The sequence below is a fragment of the Musca vetustissima genome, unplaced genomic scaffold (genome assembly GCF_032173495.1).
Source record: "Musca vetustissima isolate MV318-11 ecotype Yass unplaced genomic scaffold, APGP_CSIRO_Mvet_v1 utg159555, whole genome shotgun sequence".
Classification (NCBI taxonomy): domain Eukaryota; kingdom Metazoa; phylum Arthropoda; class Insecta; order Diptera; family Muscidae; genus Musca; species Musca vetustissima.
Window position 1 is genome coordinate 46713 of NW_026885762.1, and position 23618 is coordinate 70330.

The 23618-nt window shown below is 35.2% G+C and overlaps 3 protein-coding genes across 3 annotated transcripts; 1 reads left to right on the forward strand and 2 right to left on the reverse strand.

The window, feature by feature from the left end:
* Positions 1–4370: 4370 nt before the first annotated feature.
* LOC133333016 (juvenile hormone acid O-methyltransferase-like) lies at positions 4371–5396 on the reverse strand. Its single transcript, XM_061541350.1, has 3 exons — positions 5023–5396; positions 4629–4909; positions 4371–4564 (listed from the first exon to the last, which is right to left on the reverse strand). The coding sequence occupies exons 1-3, from the start codon at positions 5394–5396 to the stop codon at positions 4371–4373; spliced, it is 849 nt and encodes a 282-aa protein (XP_061397334.1).
* A 3896-nt stretch (positions 5397–9292) lies between these two features.
* Positions 9293–11366, reverse strand: LOC133333017 (juvenile hormone acid O-methyltransferase-like). The gene is made up of 3 exons (XM_061541351.1): positions 10999–11366; positions 10654–10937; positions 9293–9492 (listed from the first exon to the last, which is right to left on the reverse strand). Exons 1-3 carry the CDS (start codon positions 11364–11366, stop codon positions 9293–9295), a joined length of 852 nt encoding a protein of 283 aa, XP_061397335.1.
* A 6030-nt stretch (positions 11367–17396) lies between these two features.
* On the forward strand, positions 17397–18379 carry LOC133333018 (juvenile hormone acid O-methyltransferase-like). Its single transcript, XM_061541353.1, has 3 exons — positions 17397–17770; positions 17830–18113; positions 18177–18379. The coding sequence occupies exons 1-3, from the start codon at positions 17397–17399 to the stop codon at positions 18377–18379; spliced, it is 861 nt and encodes a 286-aa protein (XP_061397337.1).
* The last annotated feature ends 5239 nt before the right edge of the window (positions 18380–23618 follow it).

The window sequence follows — 23618 nt, forward strand, 5'->3', positions numbered from 1 at the left end:
CATATTTGTAATCGAGCTTAAAACATTTGCGCTCATTATACTGTTTGAAAAATACTCTTTAAAAAATCTTCATTTGAGGTGATCCTTTAGCAATGCTTATTTGATATTCATAAGCCACTTCTTTCAAATATTTGATGTCTCAATTATTTTTACAAATATGCTGATCAAGTCTGCATTTAATTTTTTGCCCTCGTTAATTTTGAATAATTAGCCGGAAATAATTTAATTGCTGACAGTCGTTTAATAACAGTATAGGGAAATAAAATACGATTTATTGTTTAATTGTAGAAACCAGACAAGCTATTAGCAGATTTCTCATATTCAGTTCAGTATTCAAGAACCTGTTTTGTGATATTCTTCTGAATTAATTTATAATTGTCTTATATTCGTAATCAAATCACAATTAAAATGTCATGTAAATATATATTTGTTTTTTAGGGTTTTTTAAGTAATATATATTTGGAAATCAAGCTTGGATTTTTAAAAAATATTGTTTCATTGCCTAAAGGATATTTGTCCAATTTTGTAAACAATGCACTGGCCACAATTATGGACCAATACTTAATTTTTGTCGGGTTTTCTGGTCTCTGGGCCCCACAATTATGGCCCAGCATTGCGAATTTTTACATGGAGAAGGGGATCGGCCCAAGGAATAAGTATGCCTGTTTTTGATAAAGATGTGTCAATATTTAGCGGGTTATATGGATCCGCTAAATAACTTATCTTTTTGTGTTTTTTTTTCGAGTCAATTATAAGCCGAGTCAAAACAACCCACAGAATTGTAATATTCGGAAAAAAATGTTGGTGTAAGGAAGAGTTGCTGTTGACCTCTAATCGGGCAAGAGTGTCAACTATCACTCAATATTGCCCAGGCTCGGAATAAAAATCCGCAGATCGGCCCCGTCCGACTATACTGCTCCGCTCACTGGTTTATAGATTGTATTTTTTCTAGCGTCTATTTAAAAAGGAACTTTCAGAGCAAAAAGTAGAGTTTTAAAAATATATATTTTCGAAAACCTTGTGGACTATCCTAAGCATAGATTTATCAAAAATTATTGTCTTCTTTATTCTTCTACGAATTCTGTGTTCATTAAGAGTTCCATCATTGTTTTCCATTCATAACCCATCATCTCATTAAGGTAGTGAATAGTATTAAACTCGAGAGTGGGGGATAGGAAATCTTCCAACATTTCGTTGTCGTCTCCATGTGCTCTGCGGTTTGCTGAAATGTCCTTTGGTGTCATTATACCCTACACAACTATGTTGTCAGGGTATTATAGCTTTGTGCAGCCCGAAGAGTTTGTAACGCCGCGAAATATTGGTCCTAGACCCACCTTTAAGTATACCGATCGTCATATCTCGGCTAGCTGAGTCGATCTAGACCATCCGTCCGTCTGTCAAATTATAATTTGTAAACACAGTTATGGACCAATCTTCACGAAATTTTTCAGGTAAGATGAATTCTGGCCAATGCTAAATATCGGTTAATATTTAGGTGATGAAATGGACCAAATATTTAATTTTTTCGGTTTTTCTGTTCGCTCCAGAGGTTGCAATTATGGCCCAGACATAGGGAAATTTTACATAAAGTATACATAGCCTGTTTTGGTAAAGATCGGTCAATATTTAGCGGGTAATAAGGACCCTGAATTTTGTGTGAAAAATTACAAAATTTGTATTCTACAGCGTATATATTTACTGCTGAAGAACATAGATCGATAAGTTGATAGTATATCAAAGAGGAGTGGTTGGCCTTTAAATTAATACCAATTATATTGTCGTATGTACTTGGATTTGGAGTTACATGTAAATATTAACAGGTGCTTACGTACTCAGATATTATTTAGTAACCCATTACCACACTAGAGGGCGAAAATAAAACGCGGATCGCTTTAAAATTTTCCATGAGATTCCAGTTGTGGACAAGGACAACGCCTATTATTTACGGTGATGATCAGATAATAATTTTAGGATGAAGTGGATCGAAAACTTTTCTTTTCGAGTCGATCTATTGGCCACAATTATAAGCCGAACATCACAGCACAACTCAAGGTAAGGGGAATCTGGACAATTAATTAGAAGGACTGTACTGAACATTTGTAATATTCGGAATATATGTCAGTGTAAGGAAGAGGTGCCCAGGCTCAGAATAAAAGTTCCGTGGTAGTTGTGTAGGTTATCGTATTGTCGGCCCCGTCCGACTATATTGCTCCGGTCGCTGGTTGTTGTTAAGACGCAGTAGTTTTATATTCTTTACAATCCCCTCGTTATTCCAAAGAATTCTATAAACCTCTCTCGTCAATGACCTCAATACAAACCCTATTGAAATTGTGAAAAATCGGTTCGGATTTAGATATAGCTCCCACATATATTTTCTTCCGATTTTAGGTAAATAGTGCACCAAAGTCCCTTTATATCCTTCGATTTGCACGAAATTTGACATAGCGTACTGAATTTAGTCTAGAATGATGAGTGATATGTTTCTGGAAAATCGGTTCAGATTTAGATATAGCTCCCATATATATTTTCGTCCGATTTAAAGTAAATGGCGCACCAAAGTCCCTAAATATCTTTCGATTTCCACGAAAATTGGCACAGCGTACTGAATTGAGTCTAGAATGATGTGTGCTAAGTTTCATAAAAATCGGTTCAGATTTAGATATAGCTCCCATATATATTTTCTAAATTAAATTTATCATAGGTTGCACTAAGACATGAATATGTTCCTTCGAGGTAACATTGACATACAATTGTAAGGATCCATATGTACAATATACCCAAGTGGTGAAGGGTATCATATAGTCGGCCCAGTCCGACTTTACTACTTTCCTTGCTGTTTTTTTTTTTTAATTTCATATTTTGGGTCATCATTGAGTGTCAAATATTCATATCCAAAATTATTTATATCAGTTTTGGTATATTTTGAGATTTCATTGGGTGGTAAATCTTCCTTTAAATATGGGTATGTATATAGGTATAGACCCACATAGATGTCCAACCCCTTTCAACATAAATTCCGGCCACTTTTCGGTATTTTCAAGGTCCTAGCCCAATTTTGTAAACCCAATGCCTGTAGTTTAGTATTTCGTTTCCTTCTGGCATGTATATATCATGGCAGAGTCCCCTATCAGTTTGTTGGTTTTATTTGTATACCCTCCACCATAGTATGAGGGGTATATTAATTTAGTCAGTTTTTAACTCATCGAAATATTAATTTCCGACCCTATAAAGTATATATTCTTGATCAAGGTAAAATTCTAAGACGATCTAGCCATGTCCGTCCGTCAGTCTGTTGTAATCACGCTATCTTTTGAAGGAATTGAGATAGAGTGCTGAAATTTTGCATAGGTTTGTCTTTTGTTTGCAGGCAGGTCAAGTTCGAAGATGGGATATATTGGTCCACGTTTAGGTATAGCTCCCATATAACAGTACCCCCCAATTTTCAGTATTTTGGGGTACTTGAGCGTGTTTTTCAACCGAATACGCTCAAATGTGGTATATTGGATTCTTATTTAATAGTAAATGTATCCACAAAAAATTATAAATATAGGTCCACTTTTTCTTGTAGCCCCCATATAACGGTACCTCCTAATTTTCAGTATTTTGGGGTTTTTTTCTTATTTTTTGACCGAATTCCCTGCTATTTGGTACATTGGGTTCATATTGGGTACCAAATATCTCTAATAAAAATTATAAATATCGGCCCACTTTTTCTGGTAGCCCCCATATAGGGCAACCCAAATTTTCGGTATTTTGAGGTTTTTGAGCGCGATTTTCAACCGAATTCGTTGAAATTTGGTACATTGGGTTCTTATTGGGCACCAAATATCTCTATTAAAAATTATAAATATCGGTCCACTTTTTCATTTCAAATACTTGTCAGTATACCTGTGGTGGAGGATATCCAAAGTTCGGCCCGGCCGAATTTACCGCTTTTTCACTTGTTTCTTAATATCCCACGGTATAGGTCCAGTATAGGTCCATATTTGAACATGACAGTATAGGTCGACAATGTTCGGTATAGGTCCATATTTGGACATAGCACCCTTATAAAGGTTCCGCCCAAATTTCGGTATATTGAGCTGGCATACATCTGCGCAGAAAATTATCATTATATGCCCATGTTTTGATATAACCCCCCATATAAAGTACCCGCCTCATTTGTTGGTATGCCCAGTTTTCTCACCTATGTACCTGTAGTTTGGTATTTTGTTTTCTCCCGTAACAACCTACCATCGATTTTAGGCATTGTGAATGTCCACCGCACGATCCAGCAGAATTTAACGATATTTTTACTTGTTACAAAATCAATTTGCGAGAAACTCACACAAAAGTAGATTTTTTTTATAGAAAAGAAAGTTCCAAGGTTTTTATTTCAAAGTATTCGGTTTCCTGGCATAAATAATCATTTGTGTATATGGCATTCTGATGGTATTATCCTCTCTACTATATATAGGACTTTCCCAATCTAAGTTAATAATTGCATCAATAAAATCCTCCATGAAATCATCCTGCATATGGATGGGTATGCGAGGTATATATGGTGATATGGCTTTGACATTAACTAGAGAGATATTGAAAATATTAATATTGGAATTCATTATTAAATTACGAGGGTTATGTCCTACCCTTATAGGCATCCAGAGTGTAGATATACACACGATCCTTTATCTCTACATAGTAATCGCGGAAACCAATTGCCTCCAATAAATCCAACATATATTGTTTGGGATTTTCAACATGCTGTAGACCTGAGGTAAATAATTGTGTATCCTGCATATAGGGTGACCATTTTTCATTATGACTGAGACTGGTGAAGCCATCAAATAACGATACATAGGGTGCGGTATTTATCAAAATATCACCACCTTCAGGGCGCAATAGATTGTAGATATTTGTGAAAGCTTGTCTGCATAAAAATAAAAAAACAAATTTATTATTCTCCATATAAAGGTCCCGATCGATTTAACGGATTTAAAATGCCCTCCAGATATTTTTAGGGTTTTACAAGTCCCTACTCACCTCTGATCCACCACCAGCTGCAGACAATAATTCGATGTGATATGATCAAATTGACCTCTCAAATCCTCCGCCAATTCTTCATGTGATTCAATATTTAATACCTTAAACTCCGTATTCGGTAAGTGTTGATAATGCTTGCGAGCATATTCCATCATGCTCCTCTTAATATCAGAGAATACCAAGCGCTGATATTTTCGAGGCATTCGTGGATAAAGACAATCACTAACCACGTCTCCTGGTCCCGAGCCAATATCTATCACCGAATCACAGCCATCATTACGCCAACGGATCATCGAGGCATATTGTTTATAGAATGCAATGGCATCTTTCTTTTGCAGTTCATGGGCATCGTAATATAGCTGGGGATTGTCCATTCTCCTTTACATAAAAATTAGAATTTGAATGCACGATCTAAGCTTTGAAAAATTGTACTAAACCTATGCAACAATTTTGAATTTTAATATATAGAGTTATAAACATGTACATACATGCATTTATTTGCATAAATTAATTGTTCGCCGGCTGGTTGACATTGCACAGCTATTTAAACACTTGTTTTCGGGGATCTTTTTGTTCGAAATGTTTACATGAATTTAATTTTGAAATTGTTCTACTTTTAAAAATTTTTTGTATTCCGCTGAACAATAATAATAAAAAAATTGGAAAATACAAGATTTTGAAACGTAGTTGATTTTGGCGCAGTCATTGATTATACAGTGGTGTCCAATACTTTTGGAATTGAAATTGCAAAGAGATAATTTCGGCGACAAAGAGACAATTAAACGAGTGCAAAAATGTTCGGCCGGGTCGAACTTTGGATACCCTCCACCATAGGTATACTAACAGATACTACCATCGAAACTATAGGTTACATACCCAAAAGTGGATCTATACAAAAAATGCAATGTACACCAAATACAAATTTCAGCAATTTTTAGTGGATATTTTTCCTAAAAACCCCAGAAAGTGGTCCGATATTGACGACGCATGGTTGGGTTATATAAGGCCATCACCAATATACACAGGTTTTATTGAGAAGAGGCCTAATTGATCTGTTCTCAAGCTCTATTTCGAAATTAAAATTTTTGCATTAGAATATATTTCTTTGCGCTAAATATAAACCAGTGAGCGGAGCAGTATAGTCGGACGGGGCCAACCATACGATACCCTACACAACTACGACGCACTTCTAACTTTGAAGTTTATTCCGAGCCTGGGAAATATTTCGTGACATTTGCACCCTCTTGCCCGATTAGAGGTCAACAGCACATCTTCCATACACTGACATATTTTCCGAACATTACTAATATTTGTCCATATTATAATTACTTGTCCAGATCGACTTCAGCGTGGGTTGTATGTTGTGGCCTATTCGATTCGAAAAATTGCAAAAAATTAAGTTTTCGGTCCATTTCATCCAAAAATTATTATCTGATCATTACCGAAAATTACAAGCGCTGTCCTTGACCATAACTGGAACCCCATTGAAAATTTCAATTCGATCAGCGTTATATTTCCGCCCTCTAGTGTGGTAAGGGTTACTATATAATATCTGAATAAATAAGCACCTGTAAATATTTAAGTGTAACTCCCACATCCGAGTGAATATGACAATATAATTGGCATCAATTTAAAGGTCAGCCACTCCTCTTGAATATACTATCAACTTCTCGGGTCTATGTCCTTTAGGAGTAAATATATACGCCATAGAATCCAAATTTTATCATTTTTCACACAAAAGTTAGGGTCCATTTGACCCGCTAAATATTGACCGATCTTTATGAAAACAGGCATGCTTATTCTTTGTCCCGATATTCTTCTCCATGTAAAATTTTACGATGTTCGGGCCATAATTGCGGCCACTGGAGCGACCAAAAAACCCGACAAAAATTAAGTATTTGGTCCATTTCATCCCCTAAATATTATCCCATCTTTTCCAAAAACAATCATTGGCCAGAACCCATTCTACATGCAAAATTTCCTGAAGATTGGTACATAACTGTGGCCTGTATCGTGTTAATACATTATACTGACGGACGGACGGACACACATGTCTAGATCGACTCAGCTAGTCGAGATATGACGATCGGTATACTTGAAGGTGGGTCTAGGTGGGACAAACCAATATTTCGCGGCGTTACAAACTCTTGGGGCTGCACAAAGCTATAATACCCTGACAACATAGTTTTGTAGGTTATAATAAAAATACGGGGGCTAGGCCCAAATGTGGACTATAGTTCAACGTTCTCCTCCACAGGAGAAATAATTACAACAGAGTCTTAGAACCAAACCCAAAACGCGGAACAAAGGAGATAACTATATGATACCCTTCACCCTCTTTCTTCAACCTATCCTAACATTAATTTCATTCGAGCAGATTTAGAGCCGTCTGCGTTACATGGGGAAAATTTTGGAAAACGATTTATAGTAAAATTGATACACGCTATTCGGTACGCCGTCTGAACCGATTTTCACGAAAATTAACACACATCTTTCTAGACTTAATTCAGTACGCTATGCCAAATTTTGTGCAAATCGAAGGATATATATAGGGACATTGGTGCACCATTTACATAAAATCAGACGAAAATATATATGGGAGATATATCGAAATCTAAACCGATTTTCCGAAACTCACCACTCAACATTCTAGACTAAATTCAGCACAATATGCGAAATTTCGTACAAATCGAAGGATACAAAGGGACTTTGGTGGACTATTTACCGAAGATCGGAAGAAAATATATATGGGAGCTATATCTAAATCTGAATTGATTTCCACGAAATTTAACACACATTGTTTTAGACTTAATTCAGTACGTTGTGCCAAATTTCGTGCAAATCGAAGGATTTATAGAAACTTAGGTACACCATTAACCTTAAATCGGACGAAAATATATATAGGAGCTATATCCAAATCTGAACAGATTTTCAGGAAACCTAACACACATAGTTCTAGACTTAATTCAGTACGCTGTGGCAAATTTCGTGCAAATCGAAGTATATATAGAGACTTTGGTACACCATTTACCTTAAATCGGATGAAAATATATATGGGAGCTATATCCAAATCTGAACCGATTTTCAGGAAACCTGACACACATCATTCTAGACCTAATTCATTACGCTGTGCCAAATTTCGTACAAATTGAAATATATATAGGGGCTTTGGTACACCATTTACCTTAAATCGGACGAAAATATATATGGAAGCTATATCCAAATCTGAACCGTTTTTCAGGAAACTTGACACACATCATTCTAAACCTAATTCATTACGCTGTACCAAATTTCGTGCAAATCCAATGATATATAGGAACCGTTTACATTAAATCGGACGATATATATGGGAGCTGTATTCAAATCTGAACCGATTTTTCCCAATTTCAATAGGGTTCGTCCTTGGGCCAAATAAGTGGCCTATGCCAAATTTCATCCAATTCGGATTATAAATGCGGCCTGTACTTTGTTTACAATTTAACATCGACAGATAGACGGACGGACGGACGGACATGCATAAATCGACTCAGAAAGTGATTCTATGCGAATATATATATATATATATATGAGATATTCTCAAAAGGAACCATGTGTCTATCTCGTTTCCTTTTGCCTGTTACAAACATGTGCACAAAGACATAATACCCTGTACCACAGAATGGTGAAGAGTATAAAAAGTGGGTTATATGGGGACTACATCTAAAATATGGTGAATATTAATAATTTTTAGTAGGAAGATTTGTTATCATATACGACTACAAAATACCAAAAATTTGGGGGTACCCTTAAATGGGGGCTACCAGAAGGAATGGACTTATATTTATAATTTTTAGTGGAGATATTTGGTACCCAATAAAAACCTAATGTACCAAATTTCAGCGAATTCGGTTAAAGAACGCGCTCAAGAACCCTAAAATACCGAAATTTTGGGGGTCCCCTCTATGAGAGCTATGCCTAACCGTGGACCTATAATGCCCATCTTCGAACTTGACCTGCCTGCACTTAAAATTTCGGCGATGTATCTCAATTCGTTTAGAGGCTAGAGTGATTCGTTATAATTTGTCAACGAATATGTGCATGTAAGTATGGTTCTGGTCAAACATTGCTGCAGGGTGTATATATCGCGAAATATGGCCTGGCTTCGGAATATAGATCGATATAAAGTTAATGTTCAGTTTTAGTTGTGTAGGGTATCACGTGGACGGTCCTGTGCGAATATACTGCTCCGCTCAATAGTTAACAACTAACATGTATTTTATATTAATTATTTTTATTCTATAGAATTTCGTGGCCTTTTTTGACCATATGCCACAATCATATCTGCAGCCATTGTATACATTAAATCTTCCTTGGGTAATTTACGTTTCAGGGCAGCAGTTTCGGCCATTACATTGAAGTAATCTTCCAAAAATTCCTCATGCCTTGATGTGGGAATGAAATCAAATATACCACAAACTGGAATAATATTTTCTGAAATGAAAAAATTCAAAATGCATTAATAAAATAGAAAACCAGTGAGCGGAGCAGTATAGTCGGACGGAGCCGACCATACGATACCCTACACAACTACCACGGAACTCAAAATTTCTGCGGATGTTTATTCCGAGAATGGGCAATATTTCGTGATATTTGCACCCTCTTGCCCGATTAGAGGTAAACAGCACCTCTTCCTCACACTGACATATTTTCCGAATATTACGAGTATTCAGTACAACTATTGTCCAGATTTCCTTCACCGTGGGTTGTGTTGTGATGTTCGGCTTTCATTTGTTGTCTATAGATCGACACGAAAATTACACAAAAAATTAAGTTTTCGGTCCACTTCATTCCAAAATTATTATCTGATCATCACCGAAAATTATAGACGTTGTTCTTGGCCATAACTGGAACCTCATGGAACATTTCAAAGCGATCAGCGCTATAGTTCCGCTTTCTAGAGTGATAATGGGTTACTAAATAATTAACGAATACGGAGATACCTGTAAATATTTAGGTGTAACTCCCACATCCGAGCACATACAACAATATAATTGGTATTAATTTAAAGGTCAACCACTCCTATTGAATATAATATAAACTTCTCAGGTCTATGTCCTTCAGGGGTAAATATATACGCTATAGAATACAAATTTTGTCATTTTTCACACAAATGTCAGAGTCCATTTGACCCGCTAAATATTGACCGATCTTTATGAAAACAGGTATGCTTATTCTTTGGCCCGATCCCCCTTCTCCATGGAAAATTTCACGATGTTCGGGCCATTATTGCGGCCTCTGGAGCGACCAGAAAAACCGACAAAAATGTAGTATTTGGTCCATTTCATCCCCTAAATATTAACCGATCTTTTCTAAAAACAATAGGGGTCTTCATTGGCCAGAACCCAACCTACATGCAAAATTTCGTCAAGATTGGTCCATAACTGTGGCCTGTATCGTATTATAATGGACAGACGGACGGACACACATATCTAGATCGACTCAGCGAGTCGAGTTATGACAATCGGTATACTTAAAGGTAGGTCTAGAACAAATATTTCGCGGCGTTACAAACTTTTGGGGCGGCACAAAGCTATAATACCCTGACAACATAGTTGTGTAGGGTATAATTATACAAACATGCAAAATACATACCTTTAAAATTTTCCAAATTATCGTAGTAATAAATACCCTCCTTCACCTCAATGCTAATATTACAAAATCCAGCATCTTCCATCATTTTATAAAATGTCCTCTTGGGATCTGGACTATCATGTAAAGGTGACACAAAGCGATTAACATTTTTGATGTACTGCGACCATTTGGGATTCGAGCTCATTATGTTGTTGGCATCGAAAATGTTATTGTAACCAAAGAATACTAAAATGCAATCGCCACCTTCACGGCGCAACAATTTATACATATTCTCCAGGGCCAATCTGTAAACAAAAAATAAATTATTAATAGTTTTTAACTTAGAAGTTTTTATTTAATTCAGACCTATTATCGGGTACCCAATGTAGTAGTAAACTTGATATAACATGATCAAATTGGCCCAACATATCATTGGGTACTTCCCCAAGAATATCGAATTGCTTGAATCCGCACTTCTCCGAAATTTTATATTGATTTTTAAAACAATCCAACATCGTCATCGATATATCACTAAAAATAAGTTTTCCAAAATTTGACGGCATTAACGGGAAAATATAATCCATAGAAACATCACCCGGACCACAGCCAATATCTATGACAGTATCCCCTCCTTCGGCGCGCCATTGCAATTTAGTGGCAAAATTTGTTAGCAGCTGTCCTGCATCTTGTTTGGCAGCTTTGTGTGATTTGTAATACAATTCTGGTTTATTCATATCTTTTTGAGTGCGACGACAAATTGCGAAACTCTTAACGGTGCAGCAAACACTTTACAACAAACTGACAGGTGTAGGCTTGCAATTTCTTAAATACTGTAAAATTTATTACGATGGTGATTTTTTTATTACAGATTTAAATTATCCGAATATGTATATAATTCATTTACATAATATGCTATAAAAACAAATAATAATTACATTGTAATATTTGGACGTTCATGTAATTAGTATGACGCTGAAATTCGGAAACAAAGCCGAAAGCGACACATTTGTTGTTAGTTCTTATATTACAAATTGAATTTTGTTATAAAATATTGATGTTTAATGGAGATATGATGTAATTATAATTAAAAACATTAATTAGTGTTAATTACATAAATTGTTGGGACAGGACATATTTCTGACAGCACCAAAGAGAAGTTGAATCATATTTCGAAAAATCCATATTGGTCTTTGAAAAAATATTCTTTAAAAAATCCACGCCTTGTTTGGGTCTTTGAAAAAATATTCTTTAAAAAATCCACGTCTTGTTTGGGTCTTTGAAAAAATATTCTTAAAAAATCCACGCCTAGTTTGGGTCTTTGAAAAAATATTCTTAAAAAATCCACGACTTGTTTGGGTCTTTGAAAAAATATTCTTAAAAAATCCACAACTAGTTTGGGTCTTTGAAAAAATATTCTTAAAAAAAATCCTCGCCTTGTTTTGTCTTTGAAAAAATAAACTTAAAAAAATCACGCCTTGTTTGGGTCTTTGAAAAAATATTCCTTAAAAATTCCACGCCTTGTTTGGGTCTTTGAGAAAATATACTTAAAAAAATCCACGCCTTCTTAAAAAAATCCACGCCTTGTTTGGGTCTTTGAAAAAATATTCTTAAAAAAATCCTCGCATTGTTTGGTCTTTGAAAAAATATTCTTAAAAAAATCCACGCCTTGTTTGGGTCTTTGAAAATATATTCTTAAAAAATCCACGACTTGTTTGGGTCTTTGAAAAAATATTCCTTAAAAATTCCACGCCTTGTTTGGGTCTTTGAGAAAATATACTTAAAAAATCCACGCCTTGTTTGGGTCTTTGAAAAAATATTCAATAAAAAATCCACGCCTTGTTTGGGTCTTTGAAAAATAAACTAAAAAAATCCACGCCTTGTTTGGGTCTTTGAAAAAATATTCTTAAAAAAATCGGCGCCTTGTTTGGGTCTTTGAAAAAATATTCTTAAAAAAATCGGCGCCTTGTTTGGGTCTTTGAAAAAATATTCCTTAAAAAAATCCACGCCTTGTTTGGGTCTTTGAAAAAATAATCTTAAAAAAATTCACGCCTAGTTTGGGTCTATGAAAAAATATTCTTAAAAAAATCCACGCCTTGTTTGGGTCTTTGAAAATATATTCTTAAAAAATCCACGACTTGTTTGGGTCTTTGAAAAAATATTCTTAAAAAAATCCACGCCTTGTTTATATTCTTAAAAAAATCCACGCCTTGTTTGGGTCTTTGAGAAAATATTCTTAAAAAATCCACGCCTCGTTTGGGTCTTTGAAAAAATATTCATTAAAAAATCCACGCCTTGTTTGGGTCTTTGAAAATATATTCTTAAAAAATCCACGACTTGTTTGGGTCTTTGAAAAAATATTCCTTAAAAATTCCACGCCTTGTTTGGGTCTTTGAGAAAGTATACTTAAAAAATCCACGCCTTGTTTGGGTCTTTGAGAAAGTATACTTAAAAAATCCACGCCTTGTTTGGGTCTTTGAAAAAATATTCATTAAAAAATCCACGCCTTGTTTGGGTCTTTGAAAAAATATTCCTTAAAAAAATCCACGCCTTGTTTGGGTCTTTGAATATATATTCTTAAAAAATCCACGCCTTGTTTGGGTCTTTGAAAAAATAATCTTAAAAAAATCCACGCCTAGTTTGGGTCTATGAAAAAATATTCTTAAAAAAATCCTCGCATTGTTTGGTCTTTGAAAAAATATTCTTAAAAAAATCCACGCCTTGTTTGGGTCTTTGAAAATATATTCTTAAAAAATCCACGACTTGTTTGGGTCTTTGAAAAAATATTCTTAAAAAAATCCACGCCTTGTTTGGGTCTTAGAAAAAATATTCTTTAAAAAATCCACGCCTTGTTTGGGTCTTTGAAAAATAAACTAAAAAAATCCACGCCTTGTTTGGGTCTTTGAAAAAATATTCTTAAAAAATCGGCGCCTTGTTTGGGTCTTTGAAAAAATATTCTTAAAAAAATCCACGCCTTGTTTGGGTCTTTGAAAAAATATTCTTAAAAAAATCCACGCCTTGTTTGGGTCCACCCCTTGTTTGGGTCCACGCCTTGTTTGGGTCTTTGAAAAAATATTCTTAAAAAAATCCACGCCTTGTTTGGGTCCACCCCTTGTTTGGGTCCACGCCTTGTTTGGGTCTTTGAAAAAATATTCTTAAAAAAATCCACGCCTTGTTTGGGTCCACGCCTTGTTTGGGTCTTTGAAAAAATATTCTTAAAAAAATCCACGCCTTGTTTGGGTCCACGCCTTGTTTGGGTCTTTGAAAAAATATTCTTAAAAAAATCCACGCCTTGTTTGGGTCCACGCCTTGTTTGGGTCTTTGAAAAAATATTCTTAAAAAAATCCACGCCTTGTTTGGGTCCACGCCTTGTTTGGGTCTTTGACAAATATTCTTAAAAAAATCCACGCCTTGTTTGGGTCTTTGAAAAAATATTCTTAACAAAATCCACGCCTTGTCTGGGTCTTTGAAAAAATATTCTTAAAAAAATCCACGCCTTGTTTGGGTCTTTGAAAAAATATTCTTAAAAAAATCCACGCCTCTGAAAAAATATTCTTAAAAAAATCCACGCCTCTGAAAAAATATGCATCCACGCCTTAAAAAAATATTCTTAAAAAAATCCACGCCTCATGCAGGTCCTTAAAAATATTCTTAAAAAAATCCACGCCTCATGCAGGTCCTTAAAAATATTCTTAAAAAAATCCACGCCTCTATAAGGAGTTCAAAAAATATTCTTAAAAAAATCCACGCCTCAGAAAGTCCTCGAAAAAATTTTCTTAAAAAAATCCACGCCTCAGATAGTCCTCGAAAGAATATTCTTAAAAAAATCCACGCCTCTGAAAAAATATTCTTAAAAAAATCCACGCCTCTGAAAAAATATTCTTAAAAAAATCCACGCCTCTGAAAAAATATTCTTTAAAAAATCCACGCCTCTGAAAAAATATTCTTTAAAAAATCCACGCCTCTTAAAAAATATTCTTTAAAAAATCCACGCCTCTTAAAAAAATATTCTTTAAAAAATCTACGCCCATGAAAAAATAATTTTTAAAAAATCCACGCCTCTGAAAAAAATAATTTTTAAAAAAATCCACGCCTCTGAAAAAATATTCTTTAAAAAATCCACTCCTCTGAAAAAATATTCTTTAAAAAATTCACGCCTCTGAAAAAATATTGTTTAAAAAATCCACGCCTCTGAAAAAATAATCTTTAAAAAATCCACGCCTCTGTAAAAATAATCTTTAAAAAATCCACGCCTCTGAAAAAATATTCTTAAAAAAATCCACGCCTCTGAAAAAATATTGTTTAAAAAATCCACGCCTCTGAAAAAATATTCTTTAAAGAATCCACGCCTCTGAAAAAATAATCTTTAAAAAATCCACGCCTCTGAAAAAATAATCTTTAAAAAATCCACGCCTCTGAAAAAATATTCTTTAAAAAATCCACGCCCCTGAAAAAATATTCTTTAAAAAATCCACGCCCCTGAAAAATATTCTTTAAAAAATCCACGCCCCTGAAAAATATTCTTTAAAAAATCCACGCCCCTGAAAAAATATTCTTTAAAAAATCCACGCCCCTGAAAAAATAATTTTTAAAAAATCCACGCCTCTTAAAAAATATTCTTTAAAAAATCCACGCCTCTGAAAAAATATTCTTTAAAAAATCCACGCCTCTGAAAAAATATTCTTTAAAAAATCCACGCCTCTGAAAAAATATTCTTTAAAAAATCCACGCCTCTGAAAAAATATTCTTTAAAAAATCCACGCCTCTGAAAAAATATTAATTAAAAAATCCACGCCTCTGAAAAAATATTCTTTAAAAAATCCATGCCTCTGAAAAAATATTCTTTAAAAAATCCACCCCGTGTGTGCTTCGTTGTCTGAAAAAATATTCTTTAAAAAATCCACTCCTCTTGTAGACCCTTGAAAAAATATTCTTTAAAAAATCCACGCCTCTTATAGACCTCTGAAAAAATATTCTTTAAAAAATCCACGCCTCTGAAAAAAATATTCTTCAAAGAAAATCCACGCGTATTTTGATTTTTATACCCTTCACCACACTGTGGTACAGGGTATTATGTCTTTGTGCATATGTTTGTAACAGGCAAAAATAATCGAGATAGACACATGGTTCCTTTTGAGAATATGCATAGAATCACTTTCTAAGTCGATTTATGCATGTCCGTCCGTCCGTCCGTCTGTCCGTCTGTCCGTCTGTCCGTCTGTCTGTCCATGTTAAATTGTAAACAAAGTACAGGCCGCATTTGTTATCCGAATTGGATGAAAATTGGCACAGGTCACTTATTCGGCCCAAGGACAAACCCTATTGAAATTGGGAAAAATCGGTTCAGATTTAGATATAGCTCCCATATATATATTTAACCGATTTAATATAAACGGTCCCTATATATCTTTCGATTTGCACGAAATTTGGTACAGCCTAATCTTTTAGGTCTAGAATGATGTCTGCCAATTTTCGTGAAAATCGGTCCAGATTTAGATATAGCTCCCATATATAGTTTCGTCCGATTTCATGTAAATGGTGCACCAAAATCCCTATATATCCTTCGATTTGCACCAAATTTGGCATAACGTACTGAATTGAGCCTAGAATTATGTCTGCCAAGTTTCGTGAAAATCGGTCCAGATTAAGATATAGCTCCCATATATAGTTTCGTCCGATTTCATGTAAATGGTGCACCAAAGTCCCTATACATCCTTCGATTTGCACGAAATTTGGCATAACGTACTGAATTGAGCCCAGAGTCATGTCTGCCAAGTTTCGTGAAAATCGGTCCAGATTTAGATATAGCTCCCATATATAGTTTCGTCCGATTTCATGTAAATGGTGCACCAAAATCCCTATATATCCTTCGATTTGCACGAAATTTGGCATAACGTACTTAATTGAGCCTAGAATGATGTCTGCTTTTTTCGTGAAAATCGGTCCAGATTTAGATATAGCTCCCTTTTATTATAGATTGATTTTAAGTAATTGACGCACCAAGGAACCAATGAGTTGATAGGAACAAAACTTTCTGAAATTAGAACAAACTAATCTGTGACAAGTTTGTTCCAAATCCCTTAATATTTGGATAGAGCTTCCATATATATTTTCCTCTGGTTTCAGGTAAATTGGGCATCAACTCCTCATGTTAGTCAGATTGACATCAAATTTTGCACAACTTACAAAATTTAGCATAGAATTACGTAGTTGCGTTTTCCAGAAGTACAGACTATTTATATTTGTTTGAAGTCGATTTACATACTTTATGGATATATCTAGGTAGATTCACATTTAAATAAATATCAACTATTTTAGTTCATCCAATTTCATTTTAATGGTCCTGTTGAATACACCCAAAGTGGTGAAGGGTATCATAAAGTCGGCCCCGTCCGACTTTACTACTTTCCTTACTGGTTGAAATTAAAAAAGTAAGTTATTGTGGGTACCGATACGTTATCATCCGATACATGTGATGTCTATAAAGTTGTTTTTTTAATTAAATAAATATGTTTTATTTCAATAATAATAATGAACGTTTTATTGCCCAGCACTTTGTATTTTATGGCTACTAACCATCTTTTAACAGATTGTAAAACGTTAGAGATCTATGCCACTAAATTTAATAGAGGTATTCAATGTAAGAGGCATTTACCTCAGTTACTCAACACTTGATATAAAAACTAGTAACAGCAAGCCAGTAGGTGTCAGTTAGTAGCTTCAGTCATTTTGGGGAATTTTCTAAAATACGCTCGCACACACACAAAATGAATAAACTAGAATTGTATCACAAATCTCATAGTTCGGTGAAAAAAGATGCTGGACAATTGTTAAGAAAATTTGCCTCGAAGTTGCAATGGCGTCCGGACGGCGGCGATAGTGTCTTAGAAATTGGTTGTGGACCAGGAGATGTTTCTATGGATTACGTCTATCCCTTAATGCCTGAAAATATCGAAAAATTGATATTCAGTGATATTTCATCGAAAATGTTGAATTTCTTCGAAAATAATTATGAAATTCCAAAAAAGTGTCATTTGCGGATTATTAATATTGCCAAGGAAAATTCATTACCCCCAGATATGTTGGGTCAATTTGATCATGTAATATCCAGTTTGGTACTACATTGGATACCAGATAATAGGTGAGGAATTTATTTGAAAAAAAAATATTTAAAATTAAATTATAAATTCTTGTTTACAGAACGGCATTGGAGAATATTTTCAAACTCTTGCGTCCGGAGGGCGGTGATTGCATTTTAACATTCTTTGGCTACAACAACATATTCGAGGCCAATCACATAATTAGTTCCACTCCAAAATGGTCTCCATATATCAAAAATGTAAATCGTTTTGTATCACCTTTACACAATTGCTCAAATCCCAAAGAGACTTTTTGTAAAATGATGGAAGATTTGGGATTTTGTAATATTAGCATTGAGGTGAAGGAGGGAATTTATTATTATGATAATTTTGAAAATTTTAAAGGTAAGTCATATCAAAGGATACCTATTTTGGGTCTTGATCATATTTTTTTTCTCTATCTTCCAGAAAATATAATTCCCGTTTGTGGTATTTTCGATTTCATTCCCAAATCATGTCATGACGAATTCTTGGAAGATTATTTCACGGTAATGGCCGAAACTACTGCGAAAAAACGAGGATTGTCTTTGAGGGATTCAATGTATGCCGTAGCTTCAGATATGTTTGTGGTATATGCTCAAAAAAGGAAACAGGACCAAACAACGAAATAAAATTAATTACTAATAATAAAAAAAGAATCTTAAAAAAATGCACGACCTGTATGGGTCCCTTAAAAATATTCTTATACCCTACACAACTATGTTGTCAGGGTATTATAGCTTTGTGCAGCCCCAAAAGTTTGTAACGCCGCGAATTATTGGTCCTAGACCCACCTTCAAGTATACCGATCGTCATATTTTGACTAGGTGAGTCGATCTAGACATGTGTGTCCGTCCGTCTGTCCATTATAATTTGTAAACACGATACAGGCCACAGTTATGGACCAATCTTCACGAAATTTTGCATGTAGGATGGGTTCTGGCCAATGAAGACCCCTATTGTTTTTGGAAAAGATCGGTTAATATTTAGGGGATGAAATGTACCAAAAACTTTATTTTCGTCGATTTTCTGGTCTCTCCATAGGCCGTAATTATGGCCCGAACATCGCGAAATTTTACATGGAGAAGGGGGTCGGGCCAAAGAATAAGCATGGCTGTTTTGATAAAGATCGGTCAATATTTAGCGGGTCAAATGAACCCTGACTTTTGTGTGAAAAATTACAACATTTTTATTCTGGGGTTTATATATTTACTCCTGAAGGATATAGACCCGAGGAGTTGATAGCATATCCAAGAGGAGTGGATGGCCTTTAAATTAACACCAAATACAGTTATGTATCTACTCAGATCTGCGAGTTACACTCAAATATTTACAGGTGCTTAGGTATTCAGATATTATTAGTAACCCATTACCACATTAGAGGGCGGAAATATCCCGCTGATCGCTTTGAAATTTTCCATGAAGTTCCAGTTATGCTCAAGGACAACGCCTACAATTTTCGGTGATGATCAGATAATAGTATTGGGATGAAATGGACCGAAAACTTAATTTTTTGTGTGTTTTCGAGTATTCGAAAATGTAAGGAAGAGGTGCTGTTGACCTCTAATCGGGTAAGAGGGGGCAAATATCACGAAATATTGCATAGACTCGGAATAAACATTCGCAGAGAGTTAGAGTTCCGTGGTAGTTGTGTAGGGTATCGTATGGTCGGCCCCGTCCGACTATACTGCTCCTCTCACTGGTTTTAAAATATTATTAGCCTTATGGCTAATGAGGGTGTATACAATGAAAATATGCCTCATCGAAATATTGGTTCTATAACCCATGTTTCCTTGGACCAAATCCATTGCAGAAAATTTTGATTTCATCCAAACTTAGCCTATCTGATTATTTCTTCCAAACTTAGTTCAAGTTCAAAGATGGGGAATATCGGTCCACTCCTTTTGGTATCTCCCATACAGGGGCTAGGCCTTGGCCTAAAACCGAGCTATAGTTCATATATAGATAATTATCGAACTTTACGTTCTAGTTTTTTATCTCGCTATCCTCCGCAGGTGAAATGATTACAACAGAGTATTAGAACCAAAACCCAAAACGCAGAACAAATCAGATAACTATTTTAATATAAACCAGTAAGGAAAGTAGTAAAGTCGGACTGGACCGACTATTTGATACCCTTCACCACTTTGGGTATATTCTACATATGTATCCTAACAGACGCCGCCCTTTCGAAGGAACATTGACATGAAATTGAACGAACTTAAATATGCGATCTTTATCTATGTGAACCGACTAACATCAATCCTAACACATGCCATTCTGCAACCTATTTTAAATTTTGTAAATAGATTTTAAGCAAACTTTACACACGCTTTTTGCTACGCTGCACTGTTTAAAATTTAATCTCAATCATGTACTCATTGATTATATGGTGTACAATAAACATGAATAGGTCGGAGATATATCTAAATTTGAACAAATTTTCACGAAACTTAGCACACATTATTCTCGACTTAATTCAGTGTGTTATACCAAAATTCGTGCAAATCGAAGGATATATATGAACTTTGGTGTCCCATTTACTTTAAATCGGACGAAAATATATATGGGAGCTATATCTAAATCTGACCCGATTTTCTCGAAACTTGGCAGACTACACTCCAGGATCAATTCAGTATGCTACGCAAAATTGCGTGCAAATCGAATGATATATAGTGACTTTGGTGCACAATTTACATTTAATCGGATGAAACTATATATGGGCGCTATATTTAAATCTGGACCGATTTTCACTAAACTTGGCAGGCATCATTCATTCAGTACGTTATGCCAAATTTCGTGCAAATCTAAAGATATATAGGGACTTTTGTGCACCACTTACATTAAATCGGACGAAAATATATATGGTAGCTATATCTAAATCTGAACCGATTTGCTCTAATTTCAATAGGGTTCGTCTTTGGGCCAAATAAGTGATATGTGCCAAATTTCATCTAAATCGGATAATAAATGCGACCTGTACTTTGTTCACAAAAATACATGTACGGACGGACGCACATGCATAAATCGACTCAGAAAGTGAATCTAGTATTTATTTTTTTAATTTAAAAAAAATATATTTTTTTCAACGGCTGTTGGAGGATTGCCTATTTTGACAACCCCGGAATTTGTCCAATATGTAATTAAACAAACTCCTAACTCGGCTTGAGTATGCAAATGTACTTAGTCCGTGGGTAGATGTTGATATTGTTCTAAGGGGCCCTCACTATGTCTGATTTGTCCCAGGGTACAAGCAATTCTTCCTCCCGAGGCAGCAATAATTTGCAATTTGTCCCAAGAATCAGCAATCGTCCTCAGACTAAGCGCTTTCCTTTATATAAATATAGGTCCAACAACAAGGCAAATTTTTTTATAACCTACACAACTATGTTGTCAGGGTATTATAGCTTTGTGCAGCCCAAAAGAGTTTGTAACGCCGCGAAATATTGGTCCAGACCCACCTTTAAGTATACCGATCGTCATATCTCGACTAGCTGAGTCGATCTCGACATGTGTGTTCATACGTCCGTCTGTCCATTATAATTTGTAAACACGATACAGGCCACAGTTATGGACCAATCTTTACGGAATTTTTCATGTAGGATGGGTTCTGGCCTATTGTTTTTGATAAAGATTGGTTAATATTTAGGGGATGAAATGGACCAAATACTTAATTTTTATCGTTTTTCTGGTCGCTCCAGATACCGCAATTATGGTCTCTCCAGATATCGCAAATTTTACATGGAGAAGGGGATCGGGCCAAAGCATCAGCATGCCTGTTTTGATAAAGATTAGCCAATATTTAGAAGATCAAATGAACCCTGAGTTTTGTGTAAAAAATTACAAAATTTGTATTCTATGGCGTAAACCGAGACCCGAGAAGTTGATAGTATATCCAAGAGGAGTGGCTGATCTTTAAATTGATACCAATTATATGGTCGTATGTACTCAGATGTGTGAGTTACACTTAAAAATTGACAGGTGATTACGTTCTGAAATATTATTTAGTAACCCGCAGATCGCTTTGAAATTTTCCATGAAATTCCAGTTGTTGTCAGACAACGCCTATAATTTTCGGTGATGATCAGATAATAATTTTGGGATGAAGTGGACCCAAAATTTAAAAAATACAGAAAATAGTGCACAATTATAAGCCAAACATCGCAACACGACTCACGGTGAAGGGAATCTGGACAACTAATTAGAAGGGCTGTGTAGGGTATCGTATGGCCGGCCCCGTCCGACTATACTGCTCCGTTCACTGGTTATACCCTTCACCACACTGTGGTACAGGGTATTATGTCTTTGTGCATATGTTTGTAACAGGCAAAAATAATCGAGATAGACCCATGGTTCCTTTTGAGAATATGCATAGAATCACTTTCTGAGTCGATGTATGCATGTCCGTCCGTCCGTCCGTCTGTCCGTCTGTCCATGTTAAATTGTAAACAAAGTACAGGTCGCATTTATGATCCGATTTGGATGAAATTTGGCACAGCTCATTTGTTTGGCCCAAGGACGAACCCTATTGAAAAAAATCGGTTCAGATTTAGATATAGCTCCCATATATATTTTTGCCCGATTTACGGGCTTTAGACCCTCAAAATCTTTCGATTTGCACGAAATTTGGCATAGCGTACAGAATTGAGCCACGAAAGATGTGTGCCAAGTTTCGTGAAAATCGGTTCAGATTTAGATATAGCTCCCATATATAGTTTCGCCCGATTTTTGGTAAATGGCGTGCCAAAGTCCCTATATATCTTTCGATTTGTACGAAATTTGGCATAGCGCACTGAATTAAGTCTAGAAAGATGTGTGCAAAGTTTCGTGAAAATCGGTTCAGATTTAGATATAGCTCCCGTATATATCTTCCTCCGATTTAAGGTAAATGGTGTACCAAAGTCCTTATATATCTTTCGATTTGCACGAAATTTGGCATAGCGTACTGAATTAAGTCTAGAATGAGGTGTGCAAAGTTTCGTGAAAATCGGTTCAGATTTAGATATAGCTCCCGTATATATCTTCCTCCGATTTAAGGTAAATGTTGTACCAAAGTCCCTATATATCTTTCGATTTGCAAGAAGTTTGGCATAGCGTACTGAATTAAGTCTAGAATGATGTGTGCAAAGTTTCGTGAAAATCGGTTCAGATTTAGATATAGCTCCCATATATAGTTTCGCCCGGTTTTAGGTAAATAGTCCACTAAAGTCCCTATATATCTTTTGATTTGCAAGAAATTTGGCATAGCGTACTGAATTAAGTTTTGAATGATGTGTGCAGAGTTTTCTGAAAACCTGTTCAGATTTAGATATAGCTCCTATATATATATATATATTATTTAAGGTAATTGGTGCATCAAAGACCCTATATATCTTTCGATTTGCACGAAATTTATCATAGCATACTGAATTACGTCTATAATAATAACAAGCTATGTCTGTTGGATACATACGTAGAATATACCCAAAGTGGTGAAGGGTATCATATAGTCGGCCCCGTCCGACTTTACTACTTTCCTTACTGGTTTTTAAATAATATTTTGCAGAAGAAATTAGTTTTTAAGATTTTTTTTTATTTAATTCAAAAAATATCTCATCGTCAAGGCCTCTTTTGACCATACACCACAAACATATCAGAAGATACGGCATACATGGAATCCTTCAAAGGCAATCCAAGTTTTTTCGCAGTAGTTTTGGCCATTACATTGAAATAATCTTCCAAGAATTCATCATGACTTGATTTGGGTATAAAATCGAAAATGCCACAAACGGGAATTATATTTTCTAAAAGCACAAGAGAAGCAAAACACATTGAAATAAAGATCCATGTGAATTATTGTTTAATACGGCTTACCTTTGAAATTTTCAAAAT